At 47.8% G+C, this 23,710-nt stretch overlaps 1 protein-coding gene and 1 pseudogene across 2 annotated transcripts; both read left to right on the top strand.

Annotated features, from left to right (window-relative positions):
• The first annotated feature begins 7,331 nt into the window (after positions 1-7,331).
• SCD (stearoyl-CoA desaturase) lies at positions 7,332-22,656 on the top strand. Its single transcript, XM_057735558.1, has 6 exons — positions 7,332-7,747; positions 8,256-8,538; positions 12,402-12,532; positions 13,982-14,187; positions 15,676-15,908; positions 18,681-22,656. Exons 1-6 carry the CDS (start codon positions 7,721-7,723, stop codon positions 18,878-18,880), a joined length of 1,080 nt encoding a protein of 359 aa, XP_057591541.1. The 5' UTR covers positions 7,332-7,720; the 3' UTR covers positions 18,881-22,656.
• Positions 20,126-22,656, top strand: LOC130854188 (uncharacterized; annotated as a pseudogene). Its single transcript, XR_009053987.1, has 2 exons — positions 20,126-20,146; positions 20,599-22,656. The product of XR_009053987.1 is annotated as an uncharacterized LOC130854188 (transcript).
• Positions 22,657-23,710: the final 1,054 nt, after the last annotated feature.

Here is a 23,710-nt window from a genome sequence, read left to right as displayed (position 1 = left end):
TGAGCAAGCGGAAACTTTAATCTCAGGATCTGAGGGGCTGAAGTGACAGTGGCTGGGAGAAAGCTTGTGTACCTGGTAGTCATGTGGGAAGAGATGGGCCAACTTCCTGTCAGGACCTTAGGCTGAGGGAATGTATTCTCTTGACTAATGTACATCCAAGATTTGGCTTAGGATGGTGTGAAAGACACAGGAGGAGGTAAGGAAGGACAGACTGGAGAGAGTTGGGGCAGGAGACAGGCCTGAGGTCCCTGAGCACCTATGAGGCTCACAGCCAGTCCTTCTCTACGTCTGACCTCCCCAGGCTCAGACGTTATAGATGCTGCTGGCCTCTCCTTACAGGGAACCCGGAGGGCAAAGGGAAGCGATGTCAAGTTGGCCGTCCAGATTGCATGAAGATCTGAGAACATACTCCCCCAGCCCTGTTTGACATCTGACTGGGGACAGTCACAGACCCTCAAGGGAGGTGTTACCCAAGGACCAGCCCCCTCCACTAAGCTGCAACTCCATCTCCCTCAATCCCAGGCATGTGTCCCCAAGCTCCCCCTCCCTAAACAAGGAAAGGGAAAAGGGAGGCCCAAACTGTGCCCAGTGCTGGGGCCTGTCCATGTCATGAGCAGGTATTCATGAGAATTGTGTGATTTATTGGGATAAAGTTCACACATGTGCAGAAAGCCTATCACGGGGGCCCTCATCCTTTCCCCAAACCCCTGGGAGACCAGAGCTAGATATTTATCGACTTCCCACCTGCGAGGGAAGTACATGACAATTTAAGTCTGCTTGCCCCCATTTTACAGAAGAGAAACTGAGGGACAAAGGATTACAAGAGCACGTCAGAGATGAAGCTGGGACTAGAGTTGGAAGAGAAAGGAACAGGCTCTAGAATCTCGCTATTTTCCACACTCCCAAATGTCAGGTGATTTGCCCAGCAGGGTCATCCACTGTGCCACCCCTTTGTTCTACTGCACACAGGGAAAGAAACTGAAACCTACAGGGTGTGACGCGGTCAGCCACAGAGCAATGCGGAGCCAGTATCAAACGCCCAGGATGCTGAGATCTTCTGAACAAGGACTCTGGAGGCTTCAGCCTGAACCCAGGAAGCAGAGAGACACCAATGAACTGTCAGAACAACCAGCATGCAGAGTGTGCTCCTACATTTGAAAACCCTCGCCCCAGCCATGTCAGAGGAGACAGAGGGACTGTCTGGACAGACATGGCAGCTGATTGGGTAGCCAACAGTGACTCACAACCACGGGAGGTGAAACACGGAGAGGCACCCTCACCTCACCAGTCTGCTTCTTCCTGAAAGCTCGGGAAAGCTCCAAGAGTGGGCCACCCTCCCTCCCCCCACACCTGGAGGACTCCCCTTCCAGGGAGATCATGGCTTCCCTGGGAAGCCTACTGCATTCTCGCTGGGCTGCTTAGAGTGGGACACCCAAAGCCATGCTGGGAGTGGTGAGGTCATTAAAAAGAGGCCTTCACACGAGGGGAGCGCCTCTATATCTCAGAGGCCTCTCTCTCTGTCTCTCTTTTTCCTCTCTCTTGACAGTAACCTGCTTGCCTGCTTGGGGTCATGTCCCTTCTTTGTGGGTGGGAGGAAATTTTGACAGGACAATCAACATCTTTGCCCTCCCAGTAGTGGGAAGAGTAGAAAAGTCCTCTGAACTGTCCTTTCTTTTCTCAGGTGTCTCTGTGAGTCAGAGGTCAGGTAAATGCAACAGCACAAGTACTGGGGATATTTCAGCTGCCAGACTCTGATTAGAAGCAAAACGAAATAAGAGCTAGGGCCCAGAAGTCCTCAGAAACCTCCTCACCCATAGCAGAGGTCAGGAAGCGAGGAGAGGCCAGGTGAAGAGACTCAGCCCCTCTGGCCAGCTCTGCCCACAGGCTGTCCCCCGCAACTACCTGCAGCCTAGAAATCAGCCTCACCCATGGAGAGTCTGTCTACTCTGGGTCCAGCCCAGAAACATCCAGGACAGCAAGTCTGAGTACATATTTATGCCCCAAAGGGGAGCCAGAAAAGTCATAGCTAAGTGGGAACTCAGCCCAGAAATAGGCACAAATATTGAAGCAGGAGACTATTAGGGCCAGCAGACAGCAATTAAAAAAAAAAAAAAAAAAAAGACATGAGCTTTGGGTTCCTCTTGAGCACAGACCATGCCCAGAATCTCCAAAGTTCCTGCATTTCATAGAACAGTTTACTCTAAATTCCCTTATTCTTTTTTTTTCTGCACTTGACATTATATATCTGTTTATTTTGTTAATTGTCTCTCCCACCAGAATGTTAACTCCATGAAGACAAGAACATGGAGCTTTTTCACCAGTGTCCCCAGCTCCCAGAACTGTGCCTGATCTAGAGCAGGGACTCAATGAATATTTATTGCATTTTAAATGAATGAATGAAAGACTGAATGAAGCAAAGTTTAGGACTCCCTTTCCTGGGCTCCACTCTGGTTCCAGCCCTTCCTAATTCAGTTGAGGTAAAACTGCCGTATAATAAAATATGTAGATCGTAAGTATTCTGTTTCATGTATCTTGACAATTGTATATAATCAGGTAACCAGTACTTCAAAGATATAGAACATTGCAGTCACCAAAATCTTCCCTTGGGTTCCTTTCAAATTAAACCCCCCTATCCTGGGCAAACACATTCTAACTTCTTACACTACATATTAGTTTTTCCTGATACTAGATTTCATATAAAGGAAACCAGTCAGTATATACTTTTGGTGTCTAGCTTTTGGTAAGCATGTTTTTTAGAATCATCCATGTTGTTGCATGTGTTTGTAGTCCATTCTCTCCATAAATTGTTTCTCCATTCTCTTGGCGATCTTTGGGGATGTTTCCCATTTTAGGCTGTAATGAATGAAAATGTAATGAATTTTCTTTTACAAGTCTTTTGTAGACATATGTTTTCATTTCATTTGAGGACAGTCCTAGGAGTGGAATTACTGGATCTTAGGATGGAGGAATGTGCAGCACTGTTAAGAAACTGCTAAACTGTTTTCAAAGTAGTTGTACCGTTTCCTGCTTCCACCAACAACCTTTGAGGGCTTCAGTGATTCCACATGGTCACCGACATTTAGGGTTCTCAGCCCTTATAACTTTGGTATCAGAAAATGTTAACTTGTATGAGTCTAATTTATCCATTTTCCCCCTATGGCTATTGCTTTTTGTGTCCTGTTCAAACAACTTCTGCCTACCTCAAGGTCACAAAAATATTTTCCTCTGTTTTATATAGAAACTGTATGGTTGTGGGTTTTATCTTTAGCTGTATGACCCCTCTCAAATTAATTTTTGTGTGTGGAGTGAGCTAGAGGCTGGGATTCATTTATTCTACTTGGATATCCAGTTGTCCCAGCAATATTTGTTAAAAGTTAGGTAACCATACATGTGTTGGTGGATTTCTAAAATTTCTAATTTATTTCATTGATCTATTTGTCTCTACTTTTTCTAACACCACACTTTCTTGAATACACTAGCCTTATAGTAAGTCCTAATTAAAATAGTTTAATTCCTCCAATTTTCTTTTTCACCAAGATTGTTTTTGGCTACTCTAGACCGTTTGCATTTCCACTTAAGTTTTAGAATCAGTTTGTCTATTTCCTCAAAGAAATCTGTTGGATTTTTATAGGGATTAAATTAACCTATAGATCAACATTGAACCAAACTACCTATGAATACAGTTTGTCTTAATTCCTTTTTTCCCTCCACTTATTTTTCTTTCTTTCTTTCTTTTTAATAAATTTATTTATTTATTGGCTGTATTGGGTCTTCACTGCTGTGCGCTGGCGTTCTCCAGCTGTGGCGAGTAGGGGCTACTCTTTGTTGGGGTGTGCAGGCTCCTCATTGCAGTGGCTTCTCTTGTTGCAGAGCAGGGGCTCTAGGCCCTCAGGCTTCAGTAGTTGCAGCACTTGGGCTCAGTAGTCATGGCTCACAGGTTCTAGAGTGCAGGCTCAGTAGTTGTGGCACTTGGGCCTAATTGCTCTGAGGCATGTGGGATCTTCCCAGATCAGGGCTCGAACCCGTGTCCCCTGCATAGGCAGGCAGATTCTTAACCACTGTGCCACCAGGGAAGTCCCTTTTCCTCCATTTCTTTAAGAATTTTTAAGTTTCTCTCAGCAGCATTTTGTCATTTTCAGGGTAGCTATCCTGCAAATATTTAGATTTATCATTTGTATGTGATATTTTTGATGCTATTTTAAACAGTATATTTCAATTTTCATTCTCCAATTGATTTTTAATAGTATGGAATAATTTTTTATATTGACTTTCTCTCCATGACCTTTCTATAGTCACTTACTGATTTGGGCTTTTTTGTGTGTATATTCCATACGTTTTTCATATACCCAGTTATGTCTTCTGCAAATAATAACAGTTTTACTTCTTCTTTTCCTATCTTTATGCTTTTCTTTTTATTTTTCTTGCCTATTATGCTAGCTAGGATTTCTAGCACAATGTTGAATAGAAATGGTAGGAGATTACATGCTAGCCTATTCCCCTATCTTTGGGAAAAAATTTTAAATATTTCACCATTAAGTATAATATTAGCTGCAGCCTTTTTGTAGATGTTCTTCACCTGTAAGACCAGATCCAGGAACACTTGAGAAGAGCTGAAGAAGAGAGAGACTGTTATCTGTGACTTCTTGCTAATGACATCTCATTTACCTAAGATAGCTAAACATGGTCTGTTTCTTCTTCGTCTCTTGAGTTGAAGAATCAAAACCAAGTTCAGACACTGTCATGGTACCCTGTGCCCCTTTTCAAAGAGCAAGATTTATAGGTCCAATCTCCATCTCCCAAGCATACTTTATAACTTTCCTATTATATGCTAAAATATCTATCATTTTAATTAATGTACAAATGCAACTGGATACAAATATTGATCACATGCTTATTTATAACTTCTAATTTGCCACTGACCTAATACTTCTTGATATTAAAGCTCATGTTGGGACTTCCCTGGTGGTCCAGTGGTTAAGACTCTGCGTTTCCAATGCAGGGGGCACAGGTTTGATCCTTGTTCCGGGAACTAAGATCCCACATGTCACGTGGCATGGCCAAAAAATTAAAGCTCATGCTTTCCCCATAATATTACTCCTACCACACAGCCATGTTTCATGGGCCGTGGCAAGCTACTGAGGGTTTTAAAGTAGTGGGTGACACACTCATAGCCATGCAATATGCCCCAGATGAACTTCAGGGAGGAAGCCATTCACCTTTCTATCACAGTTATCAACGGTAACATGGGCTCCCCAAAACTCTTTCTTTACCCAGACCTTCCCTAGACTCCCAAAGCATCCCCATCTGGGACAAGGGTAGCATCTTGTCTTCAGAGAGGAATAAAATATTCCTGTTCTCCATTTTTGTCTTGGCAGTCCTCCCCTTCCTTTCTCTGGCAGAAAAATGAATGACCTACCACCTGGCTTATATAATAATGTCAGCATTAAGTGATACCAGCAGTAATACCTACTGAGTCTAAGTGAGGAGGAGGGCTGTTTCCAGGGAACTCTGATTTTTCAGGCTGTTCTCTGCTGAAGTCCAGGGTCTGGAGGAAACAGGCTCAGATATACTTAGGCAGCTAAAGAGAAAGAAAGCTGGTCTCAATGGTAGAGCCACCTTTGGCCGCGGTCGAGGGTACACCCCCCCCACCAAAGAAACCCTGAATCTTCTCCATTGAAGAATAACCCTGTAGATGGGAGAGGAATTAAGCAAACTGGACTTTGCAGGGAGAGCCTGGAGAGGAGCAGCATGTGCACAGACCTCTCTCCCACACACCTGCTGAGGGCTTCTGAGCCGTGATGAGATAGCTGTCCATATCTGAAAACATCTAGTCGCATTCAAAACTTTTGCACTGGACAGGGAATCAGGACTGGAATGGAGGTGGCTGGTGATGGGCCAGGGAGCTGGCTTGATCCCAAGACCAGTGGCCACTAGGGAGCTCCTTAGTTCTCCTCCCAGGCCAACCTGGGTGCCTCTCTTCCCAAGAAGGTAGTGGCTGGCACAAAACTCCTCACTTTCTCCTCTTCCCAGAGGAAAGATCCTGGGATAGTATTTGGGGAGGCAGGGGTGTGGCAGGGAGAGAGAGAATGCACAGCCTGCCTGGTTCCCAGCTTACTCCCAGGGTAAGGCTCCTACAGGCCCAGAAAAGATGGGGCCATGAGGGACAATGAGTAAAGTTAGAACATCTCAGGGAGCAAGGATTCTGAGCAGGGATTAAGATCTTGGGCTCCATCATTACATGTCTGGGCTCAACTCCTAGCTCCATCACTTACTGGCTGCTGTGACCATAGGCAAGTTATTTAACCTCTCCATAGCTTAGTTTTCTCACCTTCAAAAGGGAATGAAGGACTACCTACATCACAGGGTCACAAGTAAGGATTAAATGAAATGATTCTCGTGGATTGGTTTGCAGTAATAATTCAATACCTGTTAGCTATTCTTGTTCCACTTACAAGTGCTTTCTCCTGCTTCTGAGTGAAAGCACATGTCTGTGCTTTCTGCCTTTCCCCGTGAAGGCAATTCCAAAACTACAACCCGACAATCTGAAGAATCTCCAAACGTCCCGCACACGTTCTGGAGGCGTGGGCAGGGGATGGGATAGCTCACTGGTGCCTGGTGGTGAACGTCCCCTGCTGGGCGTGCCCAGTGGCTGAACAGCTTGCGCGCGTGCAGGTCTACACATCAGTGCATCTATGTGTGTGCGCGCGGCTGGAGACCGGCCAGTTCAGCAGTCCCGGGCTAGCGCCGCGCCGCTGGTGGGCGGGGCAGAGCCATTGTTCCGCCGCTGACCTACCCCCCACCCCTCCACCCGCAGAGCGCTCGCCACCGAGGGAGGCGGGGCTTCTCTGGGCCTGCGGCCCCCCACCCAGGGTTTGAAGGCATGTCTTCCCTCCCACGCGTCTCGCCAGCGGGAAGGCGGGCGGGGGGCGGGGGGGGCTGTGCGTAGTGGTCGCCCGCGTGGCTTCCCCACTCTTTCCCGGGAAACTTCCCCAGTGCCCATCCGTTCCCGAAGTGCCCAGGGCCAGTCCGGAGCTGGCACCCATCCTCCGTTCCCCGATCGGGTCCTCTCCCTCTTCCAGAGAGGACCCTCCCGAGCGCCTCCCAGGCGGCAGGGTGCCGGGCAGAGGCCCAGCGGCCGGTGGAAGAGAAGCAGAGAAGGAGAAAGGGAGGGGAGGGGGAGTGAGGAGCTCGCGGCAGAGGGAACAGCAGATTGCGCCGAGCCAATGGCAACGGCAGGACGAGGTGGCACCAAATTCCCTTCGGCCAATGACGCGCCAGAGTCTACAGAAGCCCATTAGCATTTCCCCAGGGGCTGGGGCAGAGGCAGGGGCTGCGGCGGCAAGGCTGCGGCGTGTCTGCAGCATCCAGTTTTTGAGTCTCCACCCCTCTCCCGCCCATGCGGCTCTCCCACGGTGAGCCAACTCCGCGCACTTTGCCCCTTGCTGGCAGTGAATAAAAGGGGGTCTGAGGAAATACGGGACACAGTCACCCACTGCCAGCTCTAGCCTTTAAATTCCCAGCCTGGGGTGATCCACGCACAGCAGGTCGGGTCCGGACACCGATCCAGCGCGCACGGTGCAGCGAAGGGTTCCGAGCGCAGCGCAGCGAATAGCAGCGCGAAAGCGGGCTCGGGAACTAGTCTACCCTCAGTTCCGGCTGCCCCAAACTCCGCTCCGCAGTTTCAGCCCTGGGAAAGTGATCCCAGCGTCCGAGAGCCCAGATGCCGGCCCACTTGCTGCAAGAGGAGGTGAGCTTCCAAGTAATGGCCCCCCAGACCGCGGGTTCGCCGGCGCTGGTCGGGCTTCTAGGTGACTCGGTGGAGGAGAGAGTTGAGATCTCCGCGGAGGACATGGCCATCTTTTGCGAGTTGTACTGCCTTCATTTAGTTGGGAATGGGGATTGTAATTTGGGAACTTAGGTCCCCAACTTTTGTTTCTTAAGCTTTAAAGAAAAATCTGGTTGTGCCGGTACCCTTACGTTTGTAGGCACAGGGGCTTTCCTTTGTGTGTTCGTTGGGGTGCAAGTGTTTTACTCCTCTTTTCTATTTCCCCTTCACCTTGAGGTTTCACCCGCCTCCCCAGTCTCTCTGCCCAGTTCCTGGGAACTAGGCCTTGCACTCAGGAAACCTGGGTATTGGGGCCAGGTCTGTGCCTATACGCTGCCCTTCCTCCGGCTTGATTAGGGAGTAAAGTGGCTTCTGCTACCTCCACGTGTCCTCTCCTCTCTCCTGACCCTCCACTTCCTCTCCCTTCCAGCTCTCTAGCTCCTACACAACCACCACCACCATCACAGCACCTCCCTCCAAGCTCCTGCAGAATGGAGGGGGCAAGTTGGAGAAGACTCCCCTATATTTGGAAGAAGACATCCGCCCTGAAATGAAGGATGACATCCATGACCCAAGCCACCAGGATAAGGGGGGCCCAAATCCCAAGCTTGAGTATGTTTGGAGAAACATCATCCTCATGTCTCTGCTGCACTTGGGAGCCCTGTATGGGATCATGTTGATCCCCACCTGCAAGATGTACACCTTGCTCTGGGGTAAGAGGTTCCCCTGTCCTCCTGACCCAGGAGCCCAGGTTCTCTCCACTCTTTTCATAAAGTAGGATCTTACATAGAGTAGAGACACCAGCCCCTTCAGGCCGAGGTTTTCCCAGCCATTTCTTTTTGGGGTCCTGAGAGGCTTGGGTGGGTTGGGAACAGAGCTTGGGAGTTTGGGATACAGGAGTGTTGATTCTGGGGGTCTTTTAATTTGGGTGTTGGGGAGGGAGCCCTGAGAACATGGGCCGCAGGTGTTGAAGTGAGTAGACCTGAGCCGGAGAGTCAGCTTTCCCTGAAAGAGGTTTTCTGTTTCAAGTCTTTTGCTTGACTGCTTGTCCCAGCCCTGCCAGCCACAAAAGAATCAAGGCCCCTACCTGGGAGGCATGGGGACATGGGACTAGACTAGTGGCTTTAGAGGGTATATGCTGAGCATAGTCATGGGATAGCAAGAGATACTACTCAGGAAGAGAGTCAGAAGAGGGGAGGAATAGAGCAGTGGTCATCCACAAAATTATTTGCCCTGACCCTTGGCCCTATCAGGCTCCTTAGTTACATAGACAGATGAAGAAGTCGCCTGTATAACCCAGGTTACACAGATGTGTTGCTCTGTGACTCCATGTAGGTCTCCAGGGGACTGTACATGCCACTCAAAATGTTCTTAGAATGAAATAAGGTTAAAGAAGTGTTTCATGTCCCATTCCCCACTCGTCCTGCTCCGGCCCCTCTCTCCTGAGCCTGGGCAGCCCTGGCCTTCAGGCTGCTGCAATGAGGGAGACAGTCCCCAGTGCGTCCCTGACCTGCCCTTAGCTCAGCTCTTTCAGGAATCCATGAGCTTGGGCTGATAGCAGGGCTCTGCCCCCTGCACGCACACATGCACTCTGCAGACATTTCCACCTCTGCCACTGTAAGTCTGACTTGGGAAGGGGAAAGCAGGGAACCCTAAAGACCCAGGGGGCCCACATCACTGCTCTCTGAGGGGGGGTGGGCCAAAACTCCCTCTCCGAGAAGCAACTGTAGGGTTTGCAGAGCAGTCTCGGGTGTGCGGTGCTTGCAGACAGCTGCACTCTTGGAGGGGAGTTATCCAGAAGGGCTGGCAGCCCAAGTTTCAGCCGAGTCCTCCAGGACCTCTTTAGTCTAAAGGTGGGGGATGCGGTCCGAGGAGCTTTGTCTTGGGGAATCCTCTTGGTGCCACAGACAGAGAAATGCAACTGGGTAGATCCCCTCTCTCAATTTTTCCAGGTACACACTGGGAACAACAGTACTTTTTTTGAGGTTAGAAAGGTAGTGTTCCTTAAGTTACGCATGTGTCATTGCTGGGGCCGGCCAGATGCAGATGAATCAGTTTATCTGCAGACCAGGAAGGGCTCTTATATTTGTGAGGGGAGGGGACCTCTGTTCTCTAGCCCTTCTGAGAACCCAGCAGAACTTTAGTTCTGGAGCTTTCATTCAGCGTGAGGAATCACGAGCAGGGACAAGGATTCCTCAGGGCGACTGTGGACTCCTCTCTCCACCCCTTCTTCCCCAGTAGAGGAGTTTTCACCAGCTGTGTAGTCACCGGCAAGCCCCTTCCAGCGCAGGACTCCCTGTAAGCCTCGCAAAGTCCAGACTTTGGCCAGAGGGCTGCTGCTCACTCCTCCCTCAGCTGCTAATGCCGGGAGCACAACGCTATCCCCAGACCAGGGCTGTGCCCGCTACCCTTTTGGTGCCCTGCCCATGGGTGTGTGCTCTGTCTTTCGACAGAGAAACATGTCGCACAAAGACTAGATGGTGACTTTTTTACTCTTGTCCCTGGGCCCTGTGGTGGATGGCTTAGCTGATGGAATGACTGGTTTGGTGTGGGGATATCAGAACTCTTAAGGAACAAAAGGGGTTAGGAGGAGAGTCAGAGGGACCTTCAGAGTTCAGGAGCTTGGCTTCATCTTTTCTTGTTTTACCCCTAAGGACTGTGTTAAATTAGCAAGTGGTTGTGATTCCAGCATTTCTTATGACTGAGCAATTTTGAGTGTGTCTCAGAAGAGCCCTGAGGGAAGGACTGAAGAGATATCTCTGGCTACACTGAGGGGCCATGGGGCAGAACTTCTCCAGTCTCTTTCTTAGGACTAAAGCTATGAGGTTTTGCATAACCATCAATTTGGACTTTAATAGAGAATGAATTTCCAACTGTCGCAAGGCCTTCTATTAGATAAGCCTTAGAGGTGCTGATAGAAAAAGGCACCAGAGGATTTGGGTGCTTTTCTCAATTCCTCTGTTAGTGCAAGGATCTTATGTGCTTTCTGAGTCAACTTGCCAGGGTCTTCTGTGGCATGAAACAACCCCAGTAGCTTCCTTGCTTCTGAGCTGAGAGCTTCTTCTTTTGTGCCCAAAGACATTTGTCTTCACTCTTGGTGACTGGCGGGCTGTGGCTCAACTGCCATTTATCCAGGTGCAGATGCAGGCAGATACTGCATCTGGGACGCTATTACCACACGGCCAGAGACCAGCAAATCACCTGGGGCCCTAATCCAGCCCAGAGGGACTATGGATAGAACTTTCACTGGAACAGGCTCTAGCTCCATGGCTCTCCTCTCCATCCTGCTGGAGGAATAGGATAGGGTGGAGGAAGATGGGTGGGGTAGGGGCTCCATTAGGAAACTGGTATCTGTGGCTGGAGAAGAACACAGGATGATTTGTTACAATGTGTGGTGTCTCCAACTGCAACTAAGTTCAGTGGCCACTGAGGGTCCATTGTTTCTAGCTGCTTCCCTAGGAATGAAACATTGTCAACAGTCACTGCTCTACCAAGGCCTCAGCCCCTGCCTCCTCGAGCTCCTGAGCAGAGGAAGGTGGCTACACCCAGCAACCCACCTCCCAGTTAGAGATGCTATCTGGCGCCACTGGAGCCTGTAGACCTCCAGGAACGTGAGGCAGGACAGCATTGGGGTGCTCCACCCACAGCTTTGAGCCCATCCGCCATTATCTAGAATCAGCCTTGCCAGAGGGAGTGTGGGCTGGCAGAGGTACATGGCAAAGGTGAGACACAGGAACCTCGTGCATATCTTGGGGAGGTGGATGGTATACATCCTCATGCCAGACTTCCGAACATCAGCTGCTTGTTGACAGAAAGTCTAGTTTCAAACCATGGCTCCATTTCTTACAAGCCATGTGACCACAGATAAACACTGAAATTCCTTGAGCATCTACTCCTTCAACTGCAAACTGAGGATAGTAAACCCCATCCAGGGTATCCAGTGAACCAGAGAATATCAAATCCTTGGCGAAGCTTAAGACACTGTGCAGCTGTGACTTATGTGCCGGGTGAATTTTCCCTTCCTATGGCCACGCTGCCTGCTAAAAGACTGAAATGCTTTTGTACCAGTTGGTAAATAACCCTAGTTCTGAGCCCCCTTAATGTCCTGTAGAACCCACGGGCCCTTGAATTGGTCAGTGCCCAGATCACACTATCTGTTAAATATTTTAATACCACCCATGCTTATGGATCTTAAGTGCTGCAGGACTAGTCTGTGCTCCTTAAAACCTTGGAGGAGGTTAGTGGAAGGTCAGAGGAGACGGGACCTGGGAGAGTGTCCCTCATGACTGAGCATGCCAAGTAGCTGGGGGTTGGAGAGCCCTCTTCTCTGTCCTGCCTTTCTGAAGTTCCTGGGACTCCTAGGCTTATTCCAGCTCCCACATGGAGAGGATGAGAGGCGATGGTATTTTTCAAGTGATAAAATCAAAGGAGCATGAGAGATCAAGGTAGCCCTTGAGTTCAGGGAAAATCAGATCCTCACTGGGAGCCTAAAGAACACACAGATTCTGACCTGAGGAGAACATCACGTGAATGCTCTCCCAGGTTAGTGACTCCCTGCCCTGTCTTCTTCTGGCAGCGTTTTCCTACTATCTGTTGAGTGCCCTGGGCATCACAGCAGGAGCCCACCGCCTGTGGAGTCACCGAAGTTACAAAGCTCGGCTGCCCCTGCGGGTCTTCCTGATCATCGCCAACACAATGGCATTCCAGGTGAGAAGCCAGCTGTGCTCAGCTCTTTTTCCCTCACTCTTTATTGATGATCCAGGGGGCAGAAGGGAGGCGATCAGTGCCTGGAGAGGAGCAGCACACAGACAGCCACTTCACTTCCCTCTCTCCTTGTGGTCAAGTTCAAGTTCAGTCCTGAAGTCCATAAAACATAAGGATACTTCTGAGAGACTGGAAAAGGGAAGTCAGAGATAAAGAGGAAATACTCTCAGAGTACAGGATCATTTTTGATCTTCTCTTATCACACAGTCTGGCCCTTGTGGTCCTTCATGAGTGCATAAGGCAGGCACTGACCCTGGTTTCCTGGGCAGACATTGGACAAGACATTCACTACTTTGGGTGAATGTCTTAGGATTCCACCACAATGGGGTTGAAGTTAATGTTTCACAGATTCATGAACTCTGTTGTTTTCAGGTAAGAAGATCAAACACTTTTATGGTATATGCCTGGCACTATTCTAAGCACGTAGATTGACATAGATTACCTCATTCAACCCTCCTAACAATCTTAGGAGGTTATTTTTATCTCCACTTGACAGATGAGGAAATTATGTCACTGAGGGTTTAGGTAGACCAACACTATGGTCCTGCGTTGGGGTACCAGGCTGCCTAAGTCAAGTGTTGAGGTTTGTTGAAGCAGAAAGTTTATAGCAGAGATAGAATGAAGGGAATTGGAGAAAGGGAACTTATAGTTACTAAGCAGTAGCAATGGGCAGAGGATAGCATGTAGTGTGGGGCTTAGCTTGGAGCAGGGGGAAGAAGCAAGGAAACCAAATTGGTCCCCTTCTCTATGGCAATATCCCATGGTTGCATAATCATCTCTGCCATCGCACTTAATGCCTTAAAGGCTTCTGATGTTGTCCCTGTGGGGCAAAAGAAGGAAGAGAGATTGGTACACTTTCTATGGGATAGAAAGAGTCCCAGAGGCCGCTTGGAAATGTGATCAAATCATGATTTATGTGTCTGGCCTTTTTGAGTTGTGTGAGCTGTCTCTTGCCAAGGCATCAGGATGGAGCTGCCCACAGCTTCATCCCCTGACCAGGACGCTAAGACACAAGGCTGCCTGCCTATTGTTCTCCACGTGCAGGGTTTAGGCACCCCACACCAATTCTTGCTTAAAGAATTGCAGTATTCCCTCCTGATGAAACTGAGCTATGTATGAGCTTCCTCCATTTTGCCCACCACATAACCCTCAAGAAGCAGCCAGCCCTGTTCATGTGGTCCTGAGGCTTTAAGTTGCTTTTCCATGTAAGTTTCAGCCGCACGTGTAGGGAAGAGAGGAGGCAACTCCATGACTCTTCCTTTGGAGCCCTAACTCCTGGGTATGTTGTGAGGTTGGGCTGAGAGCCATGGGCTCTTAAAGACGCCCAGCCATTGGAATTCCCCTGAGAGGGTGTCTCTCCTAGGCCTTCATTCCTCTCCTCTGTTCCTCCAGAATGACGTTTACGAATGGGCCCGAGATCACCGTGCCCACCACAAGTTTTCGGAAACACATGCTGACCCCCACAATTCGCGCCGTGGCTTTTTCTTCTCTCACGTGGGTTGGCTGCTTGTGCGCAAACACCCAGACGTCAGAGAGAAGGGGGGTTTACTGAACTTATCTGACCTAAAGGCTGAGAAGCTGGTGATGTTCCAGAGGAGGTGAGTGCCATGATGATGGAGCAGGGGACCTGGCGTTTGGGGGACCCCCCCTTTTGTCTCCTAGCACTTTTCAACATGAGCTGAAAATTTTCCTAGGTTTCCATATGACAAACTGTAACTTAAAACCCTAATTTTTAATAGCCCACAGGCCCATAGCCATAGACTGTTGTTGTTTCTTTCTCTCTGAGCTATCTAAACCAATTAAATTCAACAAGTGTTTGTTGACCTAGGACGGTCGTGGATATAAAGCTGAATCTGGCATCGTCCTTACCTTCAAGGAGGGCATAGCTTATTGGGGAGTGGAGGGATAAGCCAAGTGCCCAAATACCTATGATACGTGGCAAAATATTTTCCATACCCAGGAGAAGCACAAAGGGAAGGAGATTGCAGAGTGGGGAACATTAGGGGAGGGCTTACGCAGAAAGTAGCTTTGGAATCCACTGATGGATAGAGATTTTCACAGGTGGGGAGAGGAGGGGAGGAGGGACAGTGCAAACAGAAAGAATGAGTTGAAGCATGTTCCAGCAACAGAGTCCTTTTGCTTGAAGTACAGGGTATGGTAGGAAATAGACTAGAAAGAGAGACTGATGCCATTCTTGTGGAGTCTTTAAAGCAGACAAGGTTTAATTCAACCCAGGCAATAGGAAACTATGAAAAGGTTTTTGAGCCGGAATGTGGCATGGTTGGAGGTGTGCTTTAGAAAAGTCGCTCAGAGGATAGGTCACAGAAGGCACTGAGCTAAAGAGGTGGGAAGCCGGGCCACAGGTGGGGAGGCAGTGGGGGTCCATGCGGGGAAGTGGTGGTAGAAGTGGAGAGGAGTTGGAGGCAGGGGTTACTAATGATACAAGAGTATCAGACTTGAGTGCTGAAGGGGTGGAGGAAATCATCTCCCTCAGAGTGTCAATGGCCTGCTGTACATTTGGGAGAATGAAGAATGGGACAGGGCCTCCAGAGGGACAGACCTGCTGGCATCTAGGACATTCGGAGGATGCCTCTCTGAGGGAAAGAAGAGGAAGGGTGAGAAGGATTCCTGGCGAGCGGGAGATGGAGGCAAGATACTAAACATAGATTCTGCAAAGAGCACTGACAAAGTGAAAGGAAGCCCAAAGGCAGAATGGAAAAACCCAGGAAGGAGAACTCAGTCTATAATTTGGACCCCACCTGTTTTACCAAAGTGGTATTATTATGCTGTAGTAAAAGAGAGCAATGGATTTAGAGTCAGGAGACAAAGCATTCCAATCCTTGCTGCACAGGTTCCTGGTGGTGTGACCCTAGAAAAGTCATTTAACCCCTCATTACCTCATCTAAGAAGTATGATAATAAAAGCACGTTCTCAGATTTCCCACCCCATTCCCTCTAGCTCTGTTTCCTGCCACACTGTGCTCGCAATGTAGAGAGAAAGAGAAAGCCTAACCGTGTGAGAGTAGAAAGTCAGGTAGGTCTCAGAGTCCTCTCTCCGCTGACGTGGTGTGTGATCTCTCCATGTAGGTACTACAAACCCGCTATCCTGTTGATGTGCTTCATCCTGCCCACATTCGTGCCCTGCTACTACTGGGGTGAAACTTTTCTACACAGCCTGTTAGTTGCTACCTTCTTGCGTTACGCCCTTGTGCTCAACGCCACCTGGCTGGTGAACAGTGCTGCCCACATGTACGGATATCGCCCTTATGACAAGACCATTAACCCCCGAGAGAATCTCCTGGTTTCACTGGGAGCTGTGGGTAAGTCAGCGGTGCACAGCAAGACCACATCTAGTGGTTTGCTGCTTAGGGTATTAGGCTAGGAGCCAGAAAAACCAGATTCACCTGTTTTATGACTCCTCTCTATCTGTCTTTCCACCATAAAGCTAAGGGGCAATATTAGAAAACCCTTGAGAGTTAGGCAGCATGTCCTATGTAAAGAGAAAAGAGTGAAAAATAACAATGCCTTTGATTCCAGGCTGCATTACAATCCCCATATGCTATGTATGATGTGCCCCTTTGGGCTGTCCTTTTTCCAGTCTTCTTTCTTCTGGGTGCTAGTTTTGCTCAGGGGCAGGGAATGCATGAATAGAACAGTAGGGTCATCTGGGTGGCCGATAAGCCTAGTGTTTTATATTTAGACTTGCTGTACAAAATGGAGAACAAATACTTGTCATTTAATTCAATAAGCTTCTCTTTAATCACCTTGCTATTTTCAGAGAGGCCATATGCTTTAATTGCTTGGCGATGCCAGTAGAAGGACATCAAAGCAACTGTTGGTGGCCCTTTTATCACCACCTACCACCCTCGTCTCTTGGCCTTTATTTTTCTCTCCTCTGCCTCTCTTCTGTACTGGGAACGCTCCCTTCCCTCAATGTGGCTCAGGGAACTCCCGATAAAGCAGTTAGTTTGATCACAGTACCTGCTCACTGATCTAATGCTGACTATTGAAGAATTTATTTCTGTGATTCCAGTTCCAATAGCCAGAGTCTAAGACAACAGGGTTCTACCATCTGTCTTTTTTTTTTTTTTTTTGTCTGTCATTCTTTTCAACTACATATAGACCTTGACTAAGGCCTGGAATTAGATTTCCTTAAGCTGACCCCATGGCCTCTTCCACACCAGTAATCAGTGCTCTTGGTCATCCGGCATATCTAGGCAGCCTCCCTGCTCCACACATTTACGTGCACCGTGGTCTAGCCTTCACTTTGTTCTCATTAAAACCTTCCTTTATATTCTCAACCCTGACCATCTTTTTTTTGCTATCTGTACTAAAGACATTTTTTCATCACTTTTTAACTTTCATGCATCTTCCCCCTCCTTTCAGACACCTTGTACTGTTGTCCATGTTCTTACTTGAACCATGTTTGAAATCAATCATGTAGGCTATTTTCATAGAAAATTTATGAATGTCATGGAAGTTTCTGGAATGAGGTCGGTCCTGTACTGCAAACAGATCTGTCGTGAGCGTCCCTAGCCCCAGCCTCTTTATGACCATCCATTCAAAGTGGCTGCCAGCATCTTACTTCTTCTTTGTTATCATTCGTTCCTCCATACCTGCTGCTCCCCTCTTATCACCTCACCCTTTGTTCTCTAGTAGCCTGCTTCCCTGCCCTTCTAATCTTTTTCTTCTTGAATTACCTCCCCCCAGTCACACGCTCATCTTCTCTCTGCCAAAGCTGACCTTCCTCCTTGAGTCTCTCTTGGGCTATATCTTGCTGCCCCAGTTGCAAAGTCTTGTCCTTCTTCCGCCCACTAACCTTCCTCCCTTTTTTTTCCTCCCTTGGCAACATGTGTGTGTGTCTGATTCAGTTTTAAATCTGATAAGTGTGGGCCTGGCTGGAGCTTATACAGAGCCTAGCTGCAGAGTCATTTCTGGAAATTAGTAATCTTCCATCAGTACCTTTAGCCTTGGGGTTATCCTACCCTCCTACTCAGTTAACACTGGATAAACTGATGATCCGCATTGTGGATAGTCAGAGAGGATGTACCTTGACATGATGGGTGCCCTGGATGGTGTCATTCCCATCGCAGGACTTCTTTCTTTGTTGGTTATTAATGTCATTCTTACTCTACTGGGGCTCTTTCATCTTCAAAGGGCCCAGCACACTCTTTTATTAGCTATTCTTTACCCAGCTTTACCCCAGCCTCATAAGGGTCAGTATTGTTATTGCTGAATGCAATTTAGAGAGAGGATCCTGCCGAGAGTGGAGAACTCTCTGTCTGTGGAGTTTGCACAGCTCGACGCATTACAGAAATTATCCTGAATCCAGAATTTTTTGATTTTCCTCTATCCAGCAAAGTGAACTGCTCAGCTCAGAATCTCAGAAGTTGGAGGGAATACCTAAGCCTTTTAATTCTTATTCCTTCAGAGAGCTTGTTTTCTCAGCATCACCCCCACACCAGGGTTAAAGCTCAAAGAATTAATTCGAAGCCAGAGCAGTCCAGTCTGAACCAGTGGAGGCTGAGAAAACTTGGGCCCCTGGGTTGGGCCTCCTTTCTTCTGACTTTTGGCTGTTGCTGCCCAATTCTGTTGGTACCTTCCACCCTTGGAGAGAGTACCCATGCAGTGGAGAAAGGTGTACTCCTTTGCTCACCTTTGTAAGAAACACAACAAAAGTTCCTCATTCTGGACTCTCTCCTCTCCCCATCCTAACACATGCACATACAGACAGAGCCTTTAGGGTCTTGTACCAATATTTAGTGAAGTTTCGGAATTTTCCAGCCTGAAATCCATTCCCAGTGATAGCAGCTTTCTCTCAAATCATCTTATCCTCTCAGAGAAACTGCCAGTCCTCCTCCCACAAAGGCTCCCAGAGAGCCATGGTGACCAGGGTCTCCCCAGTCATTTCTTAAGATGCCTCTGAGGGGATCTGTTTGGTTCAGAGTTTAAAAGACTGAATTCATTCATTCATTCAACAGCAGCAAATTTCTTCTAGGTTTGAGGTACTCTGCTAGGTAAGCGGAGTGCCAAGATCAAGAAGCCAGCAATCCGCGATGTAGCTCCATAACTTTTCACTGCTTTTGTTCCAGGTGAGGGCTTCCACAACTACCACCACACCTTTCCTTATGACTACTCTGCCAGTGAGTACCGCTGGCACATCAACTTTACCACATTCTTCATCGATTGCATGGCTGCCATCGGGCTGGCTTATGACCGGAAGAAAGTATCCAAGGCTGCCGTCTTGGCCAGGATTAAAAGAACTGGAGATGAAAGCCACAAGAGTGGCTGAGTTTGGGGTCCCTTGGGTTCTTTTTCCGAAAGCCAGCCGGGCAGAGGTTTAATGTTCTGTTTATTAACTACTGAATAATGCTACCAGGATACTAAAGATGATGACATTAACCCATTCCAATACAGTTTTCTTTTAAATTTTCTTTTAAAATCAAAAGCCAACAACTCTGCCTTTATGATGCTAAGCTCATGTTCTTATTTCTTCTCTTATCTTCCTTCTCTTCTGGCCCTATTATCCTTCCCTTTGTTTTGTTTCTATTACTTTCCTTTCTCTTCTCCCTCATAGCCCCCCAGGCAAGCAGCTGGTTAGTCATTGGTGGGTTTCCAGCTTCCAAAGCCTAGACAACCTTTCTGTAGTCCAAAACTAGTGGTCTTTGCTCCAGATAACACTTTCCTTGAGCTGTCTTGAGCTTTAAGGTGGGTAGCTCAAGCTGGAGATATGACAGAATCTTCTGAGAAGGCCCCCAATTATCCTCAGCCGAGGCGTTTGCGAGATGAAATGGAAAAATAACTTTCTTTTGGCACAAAGCTTCAAAAGCAGGTAAATTGTTAGGGGAGAGAGTTTGCATGCCTGGTATGATTGATCAATAAGGATGAGTTGAGGTGGGAAACAAGGCAGGGAGCTCCTGCTGTGATCGGACACCCAGCTGCCTGCCCACCACCCAGCATGCTTCCTTTCTCTCCTGACTCTGACTGGGGAATGACCGTGGAGCTTGGCAGTGCTAGAACTCAAAAGCAAATCTCAATGTCCTGATATACTTTAGGCTGAGTGTGAAGAAGAAGCATTTAGTTTGTGGTAAAGTGGTCTCTGCTGGGGAAGAATTTTTTTCTTCCTTTCATAACAGGAAGATTTCTTATTCCAGATAATAAGGAATCTTGAGGTTGGTTTTTTCCAGAATTGGTGACTTCAGCAGCTCATGGAGTCATCAAAATTCTTTCATCTTTCTGCTCTGCCATCTTTGGGATATTGGTCAGCTCCCCTCATAGAAATAAGGCAGCAGCAGCATTTGGAGACATTCAAAAAAGAGATGCGCTGGTGGTACAGTGGTGAGCATAGCTGCCTCCCAAAAAAGAACAGATTGCAGGAGGTGGAGTTGGGTCAAACATAAAGCTATTGCATACATGGGTGCTCTGCTTGGAATATTAAAATATTCTCTTAGAGTATTTCCCTCTGAAGGAGAGTGGGGCTTGAAGAAGAGGAAGAATTAGGCAGGTTATCTCCTTTCCTCTCACTGCTGGACAGGAGATGGAGAGGTTGAGGGGCAGGGTCTGAGGCAGTTCCTAAGAGAGAACATTACTAAAGAAGGGCTCTGAGAACACATTGCTGTGGGATTCGGAAGGTTACTGAGTAAATTACTGGGTGTCCTAATATGGAAGCTGGTTATACAAACAGGTTAGATGTTGGGTTCATTTCATTAATTCCAGTTTCTCCTTGGACTGAGAAAGAACTAGGTTTCTCCCCACGGTGTTGAACCCTTTCACGCGTTTCTTCTCTGTTAACTTCTAGCCTAAAGTCGAGGACTGCCTGGGGGGTGGGGTTGGACTCTCTTACCTACCCTGACTGTTGATTCCTGGCTCTGCCCTGTCGGTTCACTCTCTCCTGCCGGTTCTGTCTCCTCCCCAGTGTTTTCTTCTCTCTCTCTGGACAGGCCAGCCTCCTTTGTGTGTATTCAGAGGCAGTGATGGCTACTGCGGTCCAGGCAGCTCCCTCTCCTATAGGCAGAGTGCTCAGGGTCGCTGAGCCACTGTTCCCCTTTATAAAGTTGAGCAAGCTGCCACTTTCGCGTGGCCTCCAAAGTCTCCACCTATACCCTTGTGCTCCCCCACCACACTGATGATCCAAAACAAGGCTGGCAAACCCTGCTAGAAACATCCCAGGCACAGGCATTCTCTCTCATGAGGCATGGCCAAGCCAAATGCTCGTATTGTGCCAGTGAGCCAGCCATGGAGCAAAAGAGGGTTTGTTTTTAGTCTCCTCTGTCTGGGTCAGAACCAGAGAGCATGCTGGACGCCCCGTTTACTCGGTAAGCCTGCCCAGCCTGAGCCGGGGCTCCCAGCTGACAGTGCAATACTTGCAGAAGGGGGGGGGGGGGGGCCAAGTCTTCACTGGGAAGCACAAGACACAAAGGCACGTTCCAAAGTGCCTCACTCCAAAGGAGGCCCCAGCCCCTGGAGCCAGGGTGTAGTGCAGAGCTTTGGCTGAGACTTGGGATGTGAGGTGCCACGAACTTTGCTGAACAGCTTCTCTGTTCAGCAAACTAACCAGCATGCCCCACAACACAGCCTAGGGCAGACAATAGCATAGAGGAGGTCTGAAAAAAACGGCAGTGTCTGAGAACCTTGGGCTACTTCTGTCCCTGTAACCTCAGTCGTCAATGCAGAAGCCTGGCTTTACTCTATTAAGATAGGAAATGTACAATACCAAATGCTCTGTCCACTGTTGAGCCCCAAGGATGGAGGGGAGGAGAGCATTTCTTCCTGTGTTAATTAATAGATGGAGGCTACAGGGGGTGGGCTGGACTAAAGGCATCCTTGTCTTTTGAGCTGTTCCTTTCAGTAGAAGAAAATCTAATGGAAGAGTGCTGTAGTTTAGATCCACTGACCCAAGTACCTACCCCTTGAAAATGCCTGTGGGGTAGTTTTAACTCCACAGGTCATCAGATGCCTGCTTTACAACTGATGATCAAAAACAACTTTTATCTTTCTAGTCTAATTGTGTTCGGTGGGTCTCATCTATACCATAACCCTACACAAGGCTGGATGGGGTCCAGTTTCTAACAGTCCTTGCCTTGTGGGCGTGCTGACAACTTATTTGGGTGCCTTAAGTCTTTTCTAATCAGTGTTGCATCTGAGCCTGCTCTGCTCCCTCCCCGCTCCCTCTGTGGAGTTCCTTTGCACCCGAGAGCCTGAGAAGTGGCTAGCAGAACAGGGGGCCTGGCTGGAGAATTATCAGTATAGCTGTGTGCAGGATTCCCTTCTGGGCTTTGTTTTGGAAACTTTCCTTAGGGCTGTTTTTATTAATCGCCCACATTTGATGGAGGGTGGAAGGAATCTGAATGTATTTGATTTAATTTTTTTTTTAAGATTAAAAGGTGGTTGTAGCATTTAAAATGGAAACTTTTTCTCCTAGTTTAGCTAGTATCCTGAGTGTATTCTCTGTAAGTGTAGCTCAAATTGGTCAGCTTGAAAAGTTAAAGCACGATGTCAAGGTTACACGGGTGGTTAAGTTCAGGGCCTCTCCTACCACTGTGCCACTGACTTGCTATGTGACCCTGGGCAAGTCATTTAACTATAATGTGCCTCAGTTTTCCTTCTGTTAAAATGAGATAATAATACTGACCTACCTCAAAGGGCAGTTTTGAGGCGTGACTAATGCTTTTTATAAAGCATTTTGGGATCCTTCGGCAGAGGAATTCTCTTAAGTCCTGAGTATTTTTATAGTAGCAGTATCCACCGTGAACTGTGTCCACCACGAACCACGTGTCCTGAATGCCATCATGAATCTATACGGTTCTCTCTGAGAGACTGAATAAACCCATTAGATAAGTGGTGGATAACTAACCAGACAAAATCTGAGAATGCATAAACTCGTTGCCATGGAAACATATACAGGATACCTTTCTCTTGATTGGGTAGGATTTTCCCCTTTTTATGTGGGATAGTAGTTATTTGTGACCCAAGAATAATTTTGGAATAACTTCTATTAATATCAACTCTGAAGCTAGTTGTATTGATCTGAGATTGTGTTTGTTCCTAATAAAAGTGAAGTGAATCTGATTGCCCCATGTCTGAGAGGTTTTTTTTGGCTGGGATTCAGTCTCTTGGGACTTATCCACCACCCTATTTATGTTCTGTTCCTGTACTCTTAAGAGTAAAAAAAGTACTAGGAGCCACAGTGGTTGACTCACCCCAGTAACCCGCCCTGCCCTCCTGCCCTTCCTAGGGGTAACTTTAGGTTAAACTCAGCCTTGGCAGCAGGAAGCCAGAAGTCTGCTGCCATTAGATCAAACAGTTAACACTAGCTGGCACTTTGGGCCTGGAGAAATGCCAGCACTTTTGTGTGTCCCATAGTCACGTGGACCCAAAATAGAGATACCGAGAAAGGAAGGGAGCAGCAGGAGATGCTCTCTGGAAAGCAGTTCTGTACCTGGCAACCCAGGCAGGGCCACCCAGGTCATTCCTCTGAAATGTAGTCCCTCCCATGAAAAGAGTAACTTCCTGAAAATGCTGATAAACAACAGCAGGAAGACAGGAAAAACAATCCAAGGGAAGGCTCATAAAATTTCTGGGACAGAACTTCATGATCATTAGGTAGAAAAGCCTTTAGCTTTTACTACCTTATCTGAGAATCTTCATGTGGAAAAGAAAAGGACTTTTTACAGTTTGAAGAAACTCTATTTTCCAACAGGAGCCACCTGGACAATGCCTGGGCTTCTAAGCATTCCCCAGAACCAGCCCCCCTCACTTTCTAATGTAAGGTTGCCCTCACCTTGGACAAGAAGCAAGAATCTCCCAGAGTGATTCTGAGCATCCAGCATCAAGTCTATATTCATTGAGGCCTTACCAGACCTTAATAAGTTGATGGTGGCACTTTCTTAATCAATATCTGGCTTTCCACCCCTTGCCCTCTCTTCTGTTTAAACTGTTCAGGTTGGACCCTTTTTTTTTTTTTTTTTACTGTTGTTCTATAATTGCACTGTGCCTTCCAAGTCTCTCCTTTGTCTGGAGGAAAAGACATCAGCCACATGAGAAAGGCAGCTGCTATAAACTACAGCAAGCCTGGGATGATACACTTGCGATACCAAATTGCTTGGAAAAATCCATATATGTA

The sequence above is a fragment of the Hippopotamus amphibius genome, chromosome 5 (assembly GCF_030028045.1).
Source record: "Hippopotamus amphibius kiboko isolate mHipAmp2 chromosome 5, mHipAmp2.hap2, whole genome shotgun sequence".
NCBI classification, from domain to species: domain Eukaryota; kingdom Metazoa; phylum Chordata; class Mammalia; order Artiodactyla; family Hippopotamidae; genus Hippopotamus; species Hippopotamus amphibius.
This window is presented reverse-complemented; position numbering and strand designations above follow the sequence as displayed.

Coding starts and splice junctions, on each gene's coding strand:
- SCD (XM_057735558.1), top strand. CDS start 7,721: ATGCCGGCCCACTTGCTGCAAGAGGAG. Junction 7,748..8,255: donor CCCACTTGCTGCAAGAGGAG/GTGAGCTTCCAA, acceptor TCTCCCTTCCAG/CTCTCTAGCTCCTACACAAC. Junction 15,909..18,680: donor GGTTTCACTGGGAGCTGTGG/GTAAGTCAGCGG, acceptor CTTTTGTTCCAG/GTGAGGGCTTCCACAACTAC.